General features: G+C 47.9%; 1 protein-coding gene across 1 annotated transcript; it reads left to right on the top strand.

Annotated features, from left to right (window-relative positions):
* Window positions 1-2967: 2967 nt before the first annotated feature.
* MIP (major intrinsic protein of lens fiber) lies at window positions 2968-15127 on the top strand. Its single transcript, XM_083490513.1, has 4 exons — window positions 2968-3400; window positions 9884-10048; window positions 11547-11627; window positions 14744-15127. The coding sequence occupies exons 1-4, from the start codon at window positions 3041-3043 to the stop codon at window positions 14927-14929; spliced, it is 792 nt and encodes a 263-aa protein (XP_083346639.1). The 5' UTR covers window positions 2968-3040; the 3' UTR covers window positions 14930-15127.
* Window positions 15128-15588: the final 461 nt, after the last annotated feature.

The following is a 15588-nucleotide window of genomic DNA, read 5'->3' as shown; positions in this document are numbered from 1 at the left end:
AAAGCCCTAAACGGCCTCGGTCCTGTGTACCTGAAGGAGCGTCTCCACCCCCATCATTCAGCCCGGACACTGAGATCCAGCACAGAGGGCCTTCTGGCGGTTCCCTCATTGCGAGAAGCGAGGTTACAGGGAACCAGACAGAGGGCCTTCTCAGTAGTGGTGCCCACCCTGTGGAACACCCTCCCTTCAGATGTGAAGGAAATAAGCAGCTATCCTATCTTTAAAAGACATCTTAAGGCAGCCCTGTTCAGGGAAGTTTTTAATATTTAATGCTGTACTGTTTTTAACATTTGATTGTGAGCCACCCAGAGTGGCTGGGGAAACTCAGTCAGATGGGTGGGGTATAAATAAATAAATAAATAAATAAATAAATAAATAAATTATTATTATTATTATTATTATTATTATTATTATTATTATTACTTGTGTTGTGAGGTCAGGCTGTATTATGCAAAGTGCTTCCTTTTTGTTCAAAGTGCCCTCATGCCAATGTTCCCAAATGTGCATGACATGACGCCAGGGGCATATTACCTCATGCCAGGCATCCTGCATACAATTTGTGGCCTCCCTGTGTGTCTTTTATATACTGGGAGTGGTGAGGTGTGTGATTAGGTGCTGAGCTGCACTGTATCCTATGCTCTGACATGGCGACGTGGGCTGCATGGCCATTAACATGGGGGTGGCCACTGTGATTACCTCACCCCCAAAGTCAAGAGGAAATCTAGGTCTTGGGCTGGTGTAAAGCTCTCTCACTGACAGTGATGTAGCCATGGCTCGAAGGGGTATAGGATCAAGCCAACCTGGTACTGTCCATATAGTTTTGGACTACATCTGGAGGGCACTAGGTTGCCTTGGACGTGTGTGGCGCTGTGGGTTAAACCACAGATCCTAGGACTTGCCGATCAGAAGGTCAATGGTTCAAATCCCTGTGATGGGGTGAGCTCCTGTTGCTCAGTCCCTGCTGCTGCCAACCTAGCAGTTTAAAAGCACATCAAAGTGCCAGTAGATAAATAGGTACCGCTCCAGCGGGAAGGTAAACAGCGTTTCCGTGCGCTGCTCTGGTTCACCAGAAGCGGCTTAGTCATGCTGGCCACATGACCCGGAAGCTGTACGCCGGCTCCCTCGGCCAATAAAGCGAGATGAACGCCGCAACCCCAGAGTCGGTCACGACTGGAGCTAATGGTCAGGGGTCCCTTTACCTTTAGGTTGCCTTAGATCAGGGTTTCCCAGCTGATGTTGGACTACAACTCCCATCATCCCTAGCCAGTAGGACAAGTGGTTATGGATGATGGGAATTGTAGTCCAAAAACTGCTGGAGACCCAAGTTTAGATTAGGCTTAGATTCAGCAAAGTGCTCCTCCTCGTGCTACTCCTTTCCTGCTCAGGACTCCGCCCTGTCTTAGCTGTTCCGCCAGTGAATATTCACTGGTGTGTCTCGGGCATTCCTCTCATATATTTTGTGTGTGTGGTGGCGGGACCTTTTGCACTCTGCTGATGTAGCAGGGCTTCTGCTGAATCCTGTAGCTCCTCTATCGATGCATTTTCAGCATAGGATTGCTGCCTCAAATCACTTAAAAATAGGTATATCACCATATGTTCTTCTTTAAAGCGGCAACGGTTTCCTGGTGTCTAAACAATGCATCCAGGTATATTACGGCTTGGAGGAGAATTTCAAACACACGGCTTGGAGATGAACAAAATCGGAGGTGCATTTCAGAGAAATTAAGCGTTGGTTATATCCATATTGACTCAAATGGGAGGGTTATGATTACCTCACCCACTGCAATCCCTGGGATTTAAAAATGCTAAGATTTGATTACGCGATGTAACAATGCCATTAGCCAGTACGGAGGTAGGATCAGCTAAAAATCCAGTTTTAATATGTGACGGACAAATCACAGAATAAATATTTCTTCCCCGGCATGGATACAGGTCATACCTACCTTCCAAGAGCTATCTAATTCTGTTCTTCTTCTGTGACGGAAAGTTGCAGGATTCTTGTTGTGGCAAGAAAAGAACTCAGTCTGGGTGTGGGGATCTGAAGGCCAGGGTTTTCCTATGGGGAAATTTGACACCATCAGATCAGGAGCATATATATCCATGAGGTGCAGAAAGAGACACAGATGTGATTTGACAGCAGTAGTTTCCGAAGGTACGCAGCCGAGATCTGGGGAAAAAAAATCCGTTAAAATTTCGATGCATTTAGAAAGAGGGTGACAGGCTTTCTCGAACTATTATAACACCAGCCTGTCTTTCAGTTGTTGAGTGGATGCTACAAGGCCTAAAAATGACCTCACCCTGATGGCATACTCTTCAGGGATCATGTTGCACGGGCTACTTGAACCTACTTTGTCTCCCATGATAGCATTTGTGCAAAAAGATAGCCGTCCTTCCCTCTCTGCTCCCTCCTGCACAAAGCTTGTTGCAGCACTGAAGACATCATGTCTGCTCCATTCTTTTGCATAGGGAAGAGTTTTGGCCTTGCAAACAGAGGAGCTTTGGAGACGAGTCCGTTATGCCTGGGAAAACCTGCAACTTGGGGAAGCCCCTCCTTGAACCGCCCCAGTTCAGAGAGGAGGACCGATGCTTTTTCTATACCAGGCTGCAAGCAAAAATACACCCACAAATTGGCCCCTTGTGCTGCAGTAGCATCCTTGGGAGTTATGACCCGTCTACCCCCAGCCAGGAGTGTTTCCGTGAAGCTCCTTAGCTGAAAGGTGGAAAGAGGGAAACGTAAATGCATAAATGAGGAGGATCAAAACCCTGAAAGCCGGAGCAGGATCTGGCTGTCTCCTTGTGTACTCCTCAGCCTTTTTTATAAGCACCACCGCAGCTTCCCAGGCCAGGCAGGGAAGAGTTAAGAGACCCCAGTCAGTTGAACTCAGTTCCCACCTCCTGGGCTGGGCTAGGGAGCCTTATAAAGCTCACAGCCGGGGTAGAAGGCAGTGGGCTTAGGTGGAGCTCAGCAGCAGCAGAGAGGAGCTTGGAGACTGCCCTGCTGCCGCTGCGCACCGCACCTCCACCGCCGTCCTGCCTCACCATGTGGGAGGCGCGTTCCTCCTCCTTCTGGAGGGCTGTCTTTGCCGAGTTCTTCGGCACCATGTTCTATGTCTTTTTCGGCCTGGGGGCCTCGCTACGCTGGGTGGTCGGCCCCCTGAACGTTCTGCTGGTGGCCTTGGCTTTCGGCTTGGTGGCGGCCACCATGGTGCAGTCTCTAGGCCACGTGAGCGGAGCGCACATCAACCCAGCTGTCACCATGGCCTTCCTGCTGGGCTCGCAGCTCTCCCTGTTCCGCGCCGTCTTCTACATGGTTGCCCAGCTGCTGGGAGGAGTGGCCGGCGCAGCCGTGCTTTACGGAGTCACGCCAGCAGCGTTGCGGGGTAACCTGGCACTCAACACGGTAACTGGATCATGCAGAGGGTCTTTGAGGAGGGTGGCACCCCTGTAATCTAAACATCCACAAGGTCGTATTGCTGCATGCGAGAGCTCCACTGAAGGATTGCATAGTGGGGGGGGGTTAATTCTGAGTTATTAGGGGCAATCCCAGGGGTGCTAGAAGGAGGAGAGGGATTCTTAATATCTCATAAGGAGTCTTGAGTCCCAAGATCTAGGAAGACTACAACCCACTAGCATAGGGCCTGGAGCCGGACTCTACATGCAGGAGAGATGCAGGAGACATTTGTCTCAGCTGTTATCTTTGATTGACAGCTTGTCAACTTGACTTTGGCTTCATAACTGGGTGGCACCCAGATGTCAGAAGATGATGTGAATGCATAGCCGTGTGTGTGTGTGTGTGTGTGTGTGTGTGTGTGTGTGTACTGTGAGGGAAGAGAGCGGGATCACAAAGGAATGCGAGACAGGAATATTTGAGGATGATTGTGTAATGAAGACAGCATAGTGGGATTTAATAAGTGTCGGCTTGGGCTATACGTAGGTTTTCCACGCATCAAGCTAACAAACGCCTTTGTGGCTTCTGCCAGCTGGATGCATGTGAACTTTGTTAACTGCCAGACACAATGCAGAAGAGCAATCGTGTAGCCAATTGTTTGCATTTAAGAAAAAAAGCCAACTTAGCCCTTAGGCGTGAAAAGGCCTGTCATCTGTTGAAGCCCACACCTAACTAATCTGCTGGTTTTATAATGATTCTATCTTTATTTCAAGTTCAAGCATAACTTAGCTTCTTGGGAGGATGTCTTGTCGATTGTAGCTCACAAAGAGCCCAATCCTAAATACGTTTACTTAGTCAGAAGTATGTTCCGCTGAGTTAAACAGGATTTGCACTGCGGTAGGTTTTCATAAAATTTAAGCCTCTGTCCGTAATGAACACCTCCCATTGTTTCATGGGCTGTGGGTTTTTCCTCTCAAAACTCCCTCAACCACATGTGATCTGATAGCTCAGTTCATTCTCCTAACAGAACAGTTTAAAGGAAACCCAGAATTACTAGTTGCTTTTTCGGCATCCGTCTGTCTCGGGAGCCAATGGAGGAATGTGGTAATAACCGACTACATGACTTTTCCTTTATGGGGTTGACAGCAGAACTGCCAAAGAAGCTGGCAGATGACCATAGCTGAAATTTAAATTTTCCAAATCAATTTTGTATCAAGTAGTCCTTCTCCTTTCTTAAATTTAGATGCTTCCACCTCAGAGATGTTGGTTTGATGCCAGATGTTCAGATTTGTTGCTCTGCCAGTTGGTGTGATTTAGGCTTCCCTAGAAACATGTCTGGATTGTCAGAATTTACACTTCCTTCAGAAATTATCTGAATCTGTTCTTTTGTTGTTGTTGTTTAGTCGTTTAGTCGTGTCCGACTCTTCGTGACCCCATGGACCAGAGCACGCCAGGCACTCCTGTCTTCTACTGCCTCCCGCAGTTTGGTCGGATTCATGTTTGTAGCTATGAGAACACTGTCCCACCATCTCGTCCTCTGTCGTCCCCTTCTCCTTGTGCCCTCCATCTTTCCCAACATCAGGGTCTTTTCCAGGGAGTCGTCTCTTCTCATGAGGTGGCCAAAGTATTGGAGCCTCAACTTCACGATCTGTCCTTCCAGTGAGCACTCAGGGCTGATTTCCTTAAGAATAGAGAGGTTTGATCTTCTTGCAGTCCATGGGACTCTCAAGAGTCTCCTCCAGCACCATAATTCAATCTGTTCTAGGCCAGTCTAAAGGATTTTGGCTCTGTTGTTTTTTTTAAAAAATGCGGTGCTTCACAGCTTCAGCTGGAGACATTTGACTCAGGTAGGGCTGGGATGAAGTTTGGGATAACTGAGCTAAAGACGTCAAGAACTGGTAACTATGCTTAAAATATGCTAGCTTAAATTTTTGTCCACTCAAAGAAAGCAAAAGCATCTAGAGCAGCAAAGATAAAGAGATGAGTCTAGGGATTTAAGATCTACCCAAAAAAACCCCATAAAGTAAGAGTGTGTATACAAACAAAAAAATAACATTTGCAGAGCATTTTTTCTCCACTAGGTTGAACCTATCTTCCCCCAAGCTTTGTTGCACGAAGGTTGGATATAAATTCCCAATGGAGATGCAGTCATGGTTTCAAATTCCCTTTTTCTCCAGGGAGTCTGCTGGTTGTTTAAAAGAAAGAGAATGTTTATCCAAACACTCGTTGGGTGGATTGAAGGAGAAACAGCATGTTCAGCGCTAGCACCCAGAGCCTGGGGCAACTGCTAGACAGGGACCACCACTAACACCCCCCCTCAGGGGGCGAGGGGGGCAAAACACTTTATTTTTCATGGTCCTGTAAGGTTAGTGGCACCAAGTGCCTAACTCTAGCTGCCATTTAAATTTCCCGCAATGCCTATGGTGGACATGACGGAAAAATAAAACCAAGGTCCAACCCAGGCTTGACAGATAATTCAAAGCAGTCCTAGCCTTCTTAGCTAGGGCAGGGCAGGGGGGGCAGGGAATTGGGCTTGTGGGTTTATTTAAGTGCCCCCTTACCCCCCCCGGCAAATCATTGAAGGATGGAGGATGATGAGAAAATTGAAGAGAGATACAGTGGTACCTCGGGTTATAGATGCTCCAGGTTACAGGTGCTTCAGGTTAGACTCCACTAACCCAGAAATAGTACCTTGGGTTAAGAAATTTGCTTCAGGATGAGAACAGAAATCGCATGGCGGCGGCGCAGTGGCAGCGGGAGGCCCCATTAGCTAAAGTGGTACCTCAGGTTACCTCAGTTTCAGGTTAAGAACGGACCTCCAGAACGAACTAAGTTCTTAACCTGAGGTACCACTGTATTTAGGCTTATGTTGCCTGTCAGGGAACTGACATCGGAGCTAGAGGCGGAGGGAAGGCTCTCAAATGATGCTGGAGAAGGGCCCAGCAGGGAGAGAGGCAGCTCAGCAGATGGGGAAGCTAATCAGCGCAACACCAGGGATAAAGGGGGGCAGATGGGGGAATCGGCGAGAGGGCTCCAGGACTCTTCACCGGACACCAGCGGGGAGAGCACGGGTCCTCCGCTACCCACGCCCTCCCTGCGCAGAAGACTTCCTCGCAGGGAGAGTAGGAGGAGACTGGGTGTCAAACAACTTTTATGTTGGAAAAGGTTTAAGAAACGCCCACTGACGGATTCTGCTAGCGACTGAAGCAGCCACGAAGTGAAGGGCTGCCCAGACTGAAAGGTTTAGCAAGGCAACACTGCCAGGAGTGGCGGTAACTTACGCACGAGCAACCCCACGCCCATTACATTGCCCTTAGCCTAATTCCAAGCAGGCAGCAAGGTGGGTGGGGTGGTAAAAAGAGAGACAAAAACGGGGGGGGGGGTGTTGTCTCTGCCGCCTGCCACTTCTTTTGCACTCTGGTTTCTACAGATGGCTTTAGTTTTCCCCTGACAGATCACAGGAGGAAAAGTTCCCAATTCCTGCTGCAGCACATAGCTCGGCACACTTGCTAAATTAATTTCAAGGGAGGCAGTGTGGTGTAGTGGTTGGACCAGAACCTATCATTACTCGAGCCACAAAGCTCAGGAGATAACACTTGCTTGCAGCCACCCTATCTCCTCTTCTTTTTTCTTTCTTTGTCTTTTTATTATTAGCAAATTCATACATACATAACCAATGAAAAAACATACAGAAAAAGAAGAGAAAAAGAAAAAGAAGGGGGCAGAAAAAAAGAAAGAAAAAATAACTATATCAAAATGACACCTTAAACAATAAGAATACCTATCTACTGATAAGTACTGTTTAATATAATTCAAACCTATATTGGTATTTATTGTATAGTCTAACCTTCAGTTTGGATTGAATCCCTTTACCATTTATTATGTTATTGACTTCCTTCTGCCTCTTTATGGTTTCGGTTCAAGTTTTCCTGTTTTATACCCTGTGTTTAATTATTTATCCTCATCTTGGAATGAATAAAAAATATTTCCCTATTTGCAGAGTTATTCAAAGCACAGCCAAGTCTTAATATTGGAACCTTGTTTCATCAAATACTTGCTAAAACATCCCCATTCTTTTTTAACTTTGTCTGTTGATTTATTGACTCTGTAATTTTCGCGAGTTCCAAGTACTCACATATTTTTAGCTGCCATTCTTCTCTTGATGAAATATCTACTCTCTCTCTTCTTAGTCTATCCCACAGGGTGGAGATTAGTCTGAACTTCTTGGAATAAGATGGAATATATAACATAATATCACTCTTTGTCTGACGGCATTCCTATCTGCTCCCTGCTTTTTCCACACAGTGGTCTCAATTTGCACAGGTTGTTTTATAGTGAGGGGGGGGGTTGTTGTTAGGAGTTTGTGGGTGCCAAACTCCCCTGTGGATGCCAGACTCCCTGTGTTATGAGTTTCAGGCTCCCTCATGTTATTAGTTTTTGGGTGCCCAGACACTGAACCTCTAGATTGAGCAATTGTTAAAATATTAAGCTGGGCTAGTTTCCTGATGAGGAAATTGCCTGTGGTGATGGGCCATTAGGAAAGCTCTGTGCCAGATGGCAAATAGGAAGGGGCCCTCCCTCAACTCAGAGTTAGTTAGAAGACAAAAGCCAAAGTTTAGAGGCTTTAGAGTTGGCTGGGATGTGACCCTAGAGCAGTGTTTCCCAACCGGTGTGCCGCGGCACACTACTGTGCCGTGAGACACCGGCTGGTGTGCCGTGGGAGGGAGGCGGGCGAGTCGGGCGGCGAGAGGCGGCGGCGGCGAGGATCCGCGTCGAGCCGGGGGCGGCTCCGCGGTGGTGGTGCCGAGCGGCGGGGCAGCGCGCGCAAAAGGGAGGAGCGCGAGACAGCGGAGGAGGAGGAGGCCGGCATGTCCGGGCAGCAGCAGCAACAGCAGCAGCAGCAACTCCCGGCGACGGCTCCTCCTCCGCCCGCTATCGCCGCCACCACCACAACAGCCGCCGCCGCCTCAGCTGCCGCCGTCCCTCAGTCCCTCGCTCTGCTGCCTCCTTCCACCCCGGCAAGGGGAAGGGAAAAAACGTTCACTTTTGTGCGTCCCCCCCCCCGGCGTGACGCTGCGCGCTGACGTCACGGGGCGGGGCTTTAATGGTGGTGTGCCGCGAGATTTTTTTCCGGTAAACAGGTGTGCCGTTGCCCAAAAACGTTTGGGAAACACTGCCCTAGAGGATAAAGGTTGCAGTCTGGTAAAGGCGGCAAGCTGGAAAGCCGTGGCTAATTTCTGTCCTGAAGCCACAGCTGCAGCTATGGGAGAAGCAAGACTGTCTTGGGGTGCCAGTCCTATGAACCCCTCCAACATAGGCTCAGGTTGTATATATGTGTAAATAAACCATATATCATAAAGACACCACAGTCTCCTCTGTGCCTCATTTCCCAAAGGAAACACGAACCCTGGGTAAACATGCCTGGAACACCTGGAATCTTGCATCGCTCAGAAATTGGGGTGGCATGCAGCAATGTTGTCCTACTTTTGTGAGGGTATAAAGGGCTGGTGGTCAAATTAGATGGCCTTTTTGGGGGGTACCCACCAGCTGAATTATTCTGTATTTGCCTAGGGTGTTAAACCTAACCCAGAGTTATTCATACAGTCCTTGAAGAATAAAAGCATATCATCATTAATGCATTTTAAGCAAGTAAAATAGTGTCTTAAACTATGTGGACTCTCACACTAATTGGAGTCTGAAGCTGAGAGACAGTGTCATGACTTGCACCTTTGCTTGGGCTTATGGTATACAGTAGTACCTCAGGTTACATACGCTTCAGGTTACAGACTCCGCTAACCCAGAAATATTACCTCGGGTTAAGTACTTTGCTTCAGGATGAGAGCAGAAATCGTGCTCCAGCGGCGCAGCGGCAGCAGGAGGCCCAATTAGCTAAAGTACGGACCTCCGGAACAAATTAAGTACTTAACCTGAGGTACCACTGTATACCTGAGACTTGTTGGGTAGGATTCTGTCACCACTCAGTTCTGGAAGGAACTGGAGAGAGACCAGCCACACTTATGAATGAGACTGGCATGTCTTTACATCAGTAGACCAGATCAAGTCAGTAATATTCCCTGGTACCCACAAAGGCTTCCTGCTCACACTCGCTCATAAGTCTGAGCATGCCAGGGACTCTGTTCAGGCTTCCTGGTGCTTTTTTTAACCTACTTTTCTCCCTTACCTCCCTTCACTTCTGTTGCCTCGGTCAACTCCTTGCACCACTGGCACCAAGTCTGACAGACAGACCTCCGCATTGCCACCTGGTAAATGCTTTGCCCAAATCTCTACATCCAACTTTTGATTAGCTCCATAAATATTTGCTAGGCATGGAAAAGATGCCGTGAGAGTTGCCTTCAGTATTGTAAACGGCAAAGTTCTGGACGCCATGTCAATAAGCTTATTGTATGATCAGAACAGTAGCAGAGGAAGGAATGAGGTGTGGGCTTCTGTCGTTTCCTCATGGTTCTGTCCTTCTTTGTGTCTCCCTGATTTCAGATACACCCCAGTGTAAATGTAAGCCAAGCTACAGTCGTGGAGATCTTCCTGACCTTACAGTTTGTCCTCTGCATCTTCGCCACCTATGACGAGAGACGTAACGGGCGCATGGGATCTGTAGCGTTGGCTGTGGGATTCTCCCTCACTCTTGGACACCTCTTTGGGGTAATGACTCTGTGCAGGATGCACAGATGTGGTAACAGATGTAGCCTATTTGCACAGATTACCTTCATATTAGCCGTGCGTACTTCTATCTTGGTTTTGTGAACAGCCCCACACATAGCGCTGTGCTGCCCTCCCCCATAGCTTTCAACTTACAGATTTGAAAATAAGGGACCAGCAGCCTCGAAAATAAGGGGTCAGCAGCCAAAATAAGGGATTTTGCTTAGCTTATGAGTTCCATCGGCCCTTCCCCACCCGAGAGGGAGGGGGAGAGACTCTCGCCCACGCCACCCGCAAGCCCGGCATGAGATGGTTGCGGCGGTGCCGCGGCCGCTGAAGCGCCGCCCTTCTGCGTCCCTCCCCATCCCCTCCTCTTCCTCCTCCCTCAGGCCGCCTCCTCCGGCTTCCTCTGGCAGCGCTGCAGAAATCTCGCAAGAGAGGGGCTGCCTGCCCGCCTGCTGCCACCCGTCTCCTCACGACGCGCCCCTGAGGGGTAAAAGGGAGAGACGGAGATGCGGCAGCTTGTGTGCTCGCTCTCTCGAGGCGGAGGACCCTGAGCCGCTGCTTCCCTCCCGAGCCGGGCGAGCATGAAACCCGGGAAATTTAAGGGACATCATCAATCCGGGACAGCAGTGGGACATGGCGCTGGGATAAGGGAGTTTCCCACCAAATAAGGGACGGTTGACAGCTATGCCCTCCCCATGCTTTAGCAGAAACCCACTTTTCCATCAGTTTGCAGTGCAACAGATCATGTTGGCTCCCTTGCTGTCAAGATTACAGGGGCCTTTTCACATGTGATCAAAAGGATTTCCCAATATGGGAGTGGCCATATATGGGAATACAAATAGACCAATACTGTGACATTCAGAGTGAATCACAGCTGCCGGAAAAAAGGAAATATGATGGTATTTGTCGACCGTCCATATCACTGCATTTTAGCAGAGGATGTGACAGAAAGCTACGGAATCATATATAAATCCCACCAAGCCTTTAGCTGGAATGGGGAATAAATTCAACTCGATTCACATTTAAAGGCAAACACACATAATTTGCACTTTCTAAAATAATATGCAAACTGAAATGTAGCCGTCCTTCAAAATGTGCAGTTCTCATAATTTTGCAATGAAGTTCTCTTTCCTAGTAATGTGTACAAATATGTATATCCTGGGGGTAGTGTTTGCATTGAAATGTACACACTAGTGAAAAAAAACATACAAAATGGCATTATATTCAGGAAACTTGCTTTGCAAAAATGTCTGCGTTGGGCAAAATTTGCACTAAAATGTGGACAAAGTTCATTGAAAACACTAAAACCAACCAACCAGAAACTGATGTGCAAGAACTGACTTAAAGACTAAGAAAACGAGACACTGAAATTGACAGCTTGGTCCGGAGTCAGCCTTTAGAAAAGAAATTGGACCTGCTTGGGGTCCAGGGACATGGGGGTGCCTTATATACAGGGGGGAAACAGTTTCTCCATTCTAACCTTACTGTCTTGCAGATGTACTTCACAGGAGCTGGCATGAATCCTGCCCGATCCTTCGCCCCTGCTGTCATCACCCGCAATTTCACCAACCACTGGGTAAGGAGAGGGTTTGGGGGTAAGAAATTAAGCTTATTCATAATCAGGTGTATAACAACATATCAAGCTAAGGGTTACGGAGAAAGCTCTGAGCTGTTCAGGTCAGATTCCTCAAAGGCTTTATTTCACATATTCTAAAGACACCCCTCTTACCCAGCCAGATGGGCGGAGTGTGAATAAATAACTATATTATTATTATTATTATTATTATTATTATTATTATTATTATACCTCTCCCTGAAAATTCATCCTTCACAAAGGCAGTGCTGAGCAGTAGTAGATCTCTGCAGATGCAAAGCTCAGATTGGAGACGGGTTCAATTATTGTGTCTGGTTCAAAGGAGTATTTGGGTCAATGGTGACGTGGAAGCACCCTAGAACTCTGTGTCACCCCAGATAAAATGAAGATAACCCAAGCAGAAGATTCCCATGTCAATACCTTCATAGGGGAGCAGGTTATGGTGCCACATGAATAATTTTAAACACAGTTGCCATTACATAAAATAATACAAAGCTCTGAAGTGCCTGCCCTTAGTCTGTGCCAACTTTGTACCAGCTATTTTTCCTGGTTATATGCACTAATTAGGAGGACATCCTGGAATAGCTGGTGCAGCCCTAAACTAATATTGGGTGGTATCCATCATGTTTGTTCCTTCAAGGTTTCTGGAGAACTTGAAATAATTCTTCTACGTCTCTTTGCACATGTATATTAGACCCAAGAGCAATAATCCCAGGACCAGGAGGTACAAATAGAGGAGAAAGGAATTTGCCAACAGTATTGGTGCAGACACTTCCTTAGGAGAGAGACAGGCAATAATTCTTAAGAGAGTTGACATAATATATACATTGTTATGAGGGGAAAAACCTGCTCCTTTTCTCTTATGGGGTACCCAAGAGCCCATACAGAGTCCTTTCGTAGGTTCTCTATTGGTAGGAGAAAATAACAGAGACCAACCAGAGAAGATTGAGAAGCAAAGCAGCTAGTAAGCCTGATATTTAATTAAAGCTGTTGAAACAGGGTGCTCCCCACACACACACACGGGGGGGGGGGAGGGACCCTCAGCCATGTGCACAAGCCCTTATATATACATTTTAAATTGCCCGCCCTGGAGTCCAAGACCACCCCCAGAAACATCATACATACATCACAGAAGGGGTGTGGCCAAAAAACACCCCCTTAATACATCAGAGAAGGGGCGGAAATCTGGGTGTGTTGTTTCTTCCTGTCTGCCAGGTTACCTGATTGGATTACCCGGGCATCCTGGCCACTCTTTTGTTATGATAACTACTCAATTCCTGAACCCAGGTCACAAGTCACAGGTTCACACCCTATTCATATCTTAAATGTGCCCTTAAGACAGGATTTGTGAAAGAGACATTGGGGAGATTTCGCGTTTCCTTCGACCTTGTAGAGAAATATTTGAGGTCATTTTGGGAGAGAGAAAATGGTTTCAGGACTTTTCTGTGGGCTTCAGACATGTGGCTTACACATTTGTATGTGTTTGCTTGGTACATTTAGGAACATCTATGAAATAAACTCGGAGTCGAGAGTGGATTTCATGCTCTTTATTTATTCAGCTCATAGTGGTGAGGAGGAATGGAAGTTCCCCCAGAATGTCTGCTTTATATACATTATTTACACAATGGGCCCCACGTGATTGGCTAATTCCGGGATTCACCTGTAGGCCAATCAGGTTGCAGGTTCACTTCCACCTGGAGCTGGATTGGGTGGCTCCTGTGGACCAATCAGACTGCTGCATTCTGGATCCTATTCAACTCTGTACATAACAATCTATCTTATATGTATAAGACCTTCAAATTCTTATAACAAGATGCAGCCTATTCATTTGCCTCATGGTCACCTCTGCTGTGGAAACAATATGGGTTGCTAATATTCTCCAGAGACTGTGAGGTCATTCTTTTTGAATACACACCAATGTAAAAGTCCCCTTTGTGTAATAAACTAGCACAGCAGGTGAAAATGTTTTGTTTTGTTCCCCCCACACAATCCTTCTGAAATTTGAAGTGGTGTTGCTTCCAAATTCCACCACCTTGCTCTGCCAGCTTCGTAACTGTTATGTACTGAAGTTCTCACCCTGGGCCAGCAGGGGGATACTGTAGATAGTTCAGCAGCTTCCGAGGCTGCGGCCTCCTCAATGGCTTTCTGCAGCGTGAGGTCTGGCTTGGCGAGGAGACAGCGTTGCAGACGGGTGTCTCGGACCCCACAGACGGTTCGATTCATCAGGGTATCGTCTAAGTCTCGGAACTCGCAGTGCATTGCAGCCTGTTGGAGGGCGGTGGTGTAGTTGTTGACTGACTCCCCCTCTGCCTGGTTCCGGTGGTAGAACGCATGGCAGGCAGCAATCTTGGATGGCTTTGGCGCGTAGTGGTTGCGGAGCTTCTCTTTAATCATGTCCCATGGTGCTGCCTGGACTGCTACAGGTGCAACCAATGCTTGGGCCGTCTCAAACACCTCAGGCCCACAGAGGCTGAGGAATAGGCCCCGCTTCTGCTCCTGTGATACTTCCATCAGCTTGTTGGCTTGGAGGTAGCAGTCGAACCGGGCGAGGTAGGAGTCCCATGATTCAGAGGCTGGGACAAACGGCGGTAGAGGCACGAGTGAAGCCATGGTTCCGATGCCGACGTGGAGGCGATGGATGGAACACTGTGCTCTAGCCAGAACGGTCAGCTCTGAATTGGTTCTGCTCCGTGATTTCGCTCAGTGATTCAGCTCAGCTCAGAGAGTGGCCATATCTGGTTGTGCTCTGGTGTCCATCAATCCCATCCTCGTCGCCAGTGTTAAGTTGTGGGTGAACATATCAGACGACACAGCGATTCTCCAAACAGCTCTTGTTTATTCACAGGCCAGAACAGAACTGAACTGAAGGGTTCAGCCAGCCTGCTTATATAGAGCCCCAGTACAACGTAACTGTAACAACTTTCTGTAACTATCCAATCACTGAACGTCACTTTTGATCCCTTATTTGCATATGTGGACCTGAACTATCTACAGTATCCCACCCTGCTGGCCCAGGGTGAGAAGCTCAAGGAGAGTTATAAGCCTCTCCTGTGTCTCATCGCTCTTCCTTTCTCTGTGCTTCCTCCTCTACTTTCTAGGTGTATTGGGTTGGACCAATTGTTGGCGGTGTGATGGGCGGCTTCCTCTACGACTTCATCCTCTTCCCCCGGATGCGCGGGGTCAAAGAGCGTATGTCTGTCCTCAAAGGCGACCGGCCAGCTGAAACCAGCGCCCTGCCAGAGCCTCCTGGGGAACCCGTTGAGTTGAAGACGCAAGCGCTATAAGCAGTGACCTTAGGGTGACAAAACCACAGCACACACACACACCCCTCCTCTGGGGAGAGAGGGGGCAGAAACCACTGGCCCAGTATACAGACTGTTATTGCTCCTGGCCAGTAGGAAGCGGTGCCTTAGGAGACACAGATCCGAAGGGACAGTTTGTTATCCGGTCTCTCTCTCTTTCCTTTCTCTTTTCAAACAAACGGGACGATGGAATGGGGAGAGCGGGTGGGTGGGGGAGATGGTGTCATTGCCTGATTTTTAAACACTTTCTTTTGCGGTGAGAAATCTTGAAAAACGGCTTGAGGGGGAAAGGTGTAGGAGAACAATTCCTCCTGATCTCCCTGTTTGAATTCCTGCAAAACTCCAGAGTTGCTTCTGTGTGTGTGTGTGTGTGTGTGTGTGTGTGTGTGTAACTGGACATGTGGAGTCCTTGCCACTTAGTGCTGGGTGTATGCATGAATGAGTGTGTGTGTGTGTACATATAAATATATACATACGTATATATATATAGGAAGGCATTGAACAACATCTATTCCCTTCACATCTCTCCATTTAAGGCCCCCACTGCCCCAACTGTGTTCTGCTGCGAACTTTCTTGGAGACAGTTCATCTAGCGTAGGATTGAGAGGCCAATTCGGGCTCCTTTGTGCTTTGTCACAGCC

This window comes from Podarcis liolepis (genome assembly GCF_965112155.1).
Source record: "Podarcis liolepis genome assembly, chromosome: 2".
NCBI lineage: Eukaryota > Metazoa > Chordata > Lepidosauria > Squamata > Lacertidae > Podarcis > Podarcis liolepis.
The sequence above is the reverse complement of the archived record's forward strand: the minus strand, read 5'-3'. Positions and strand labels throughout refer to the sequence as shown.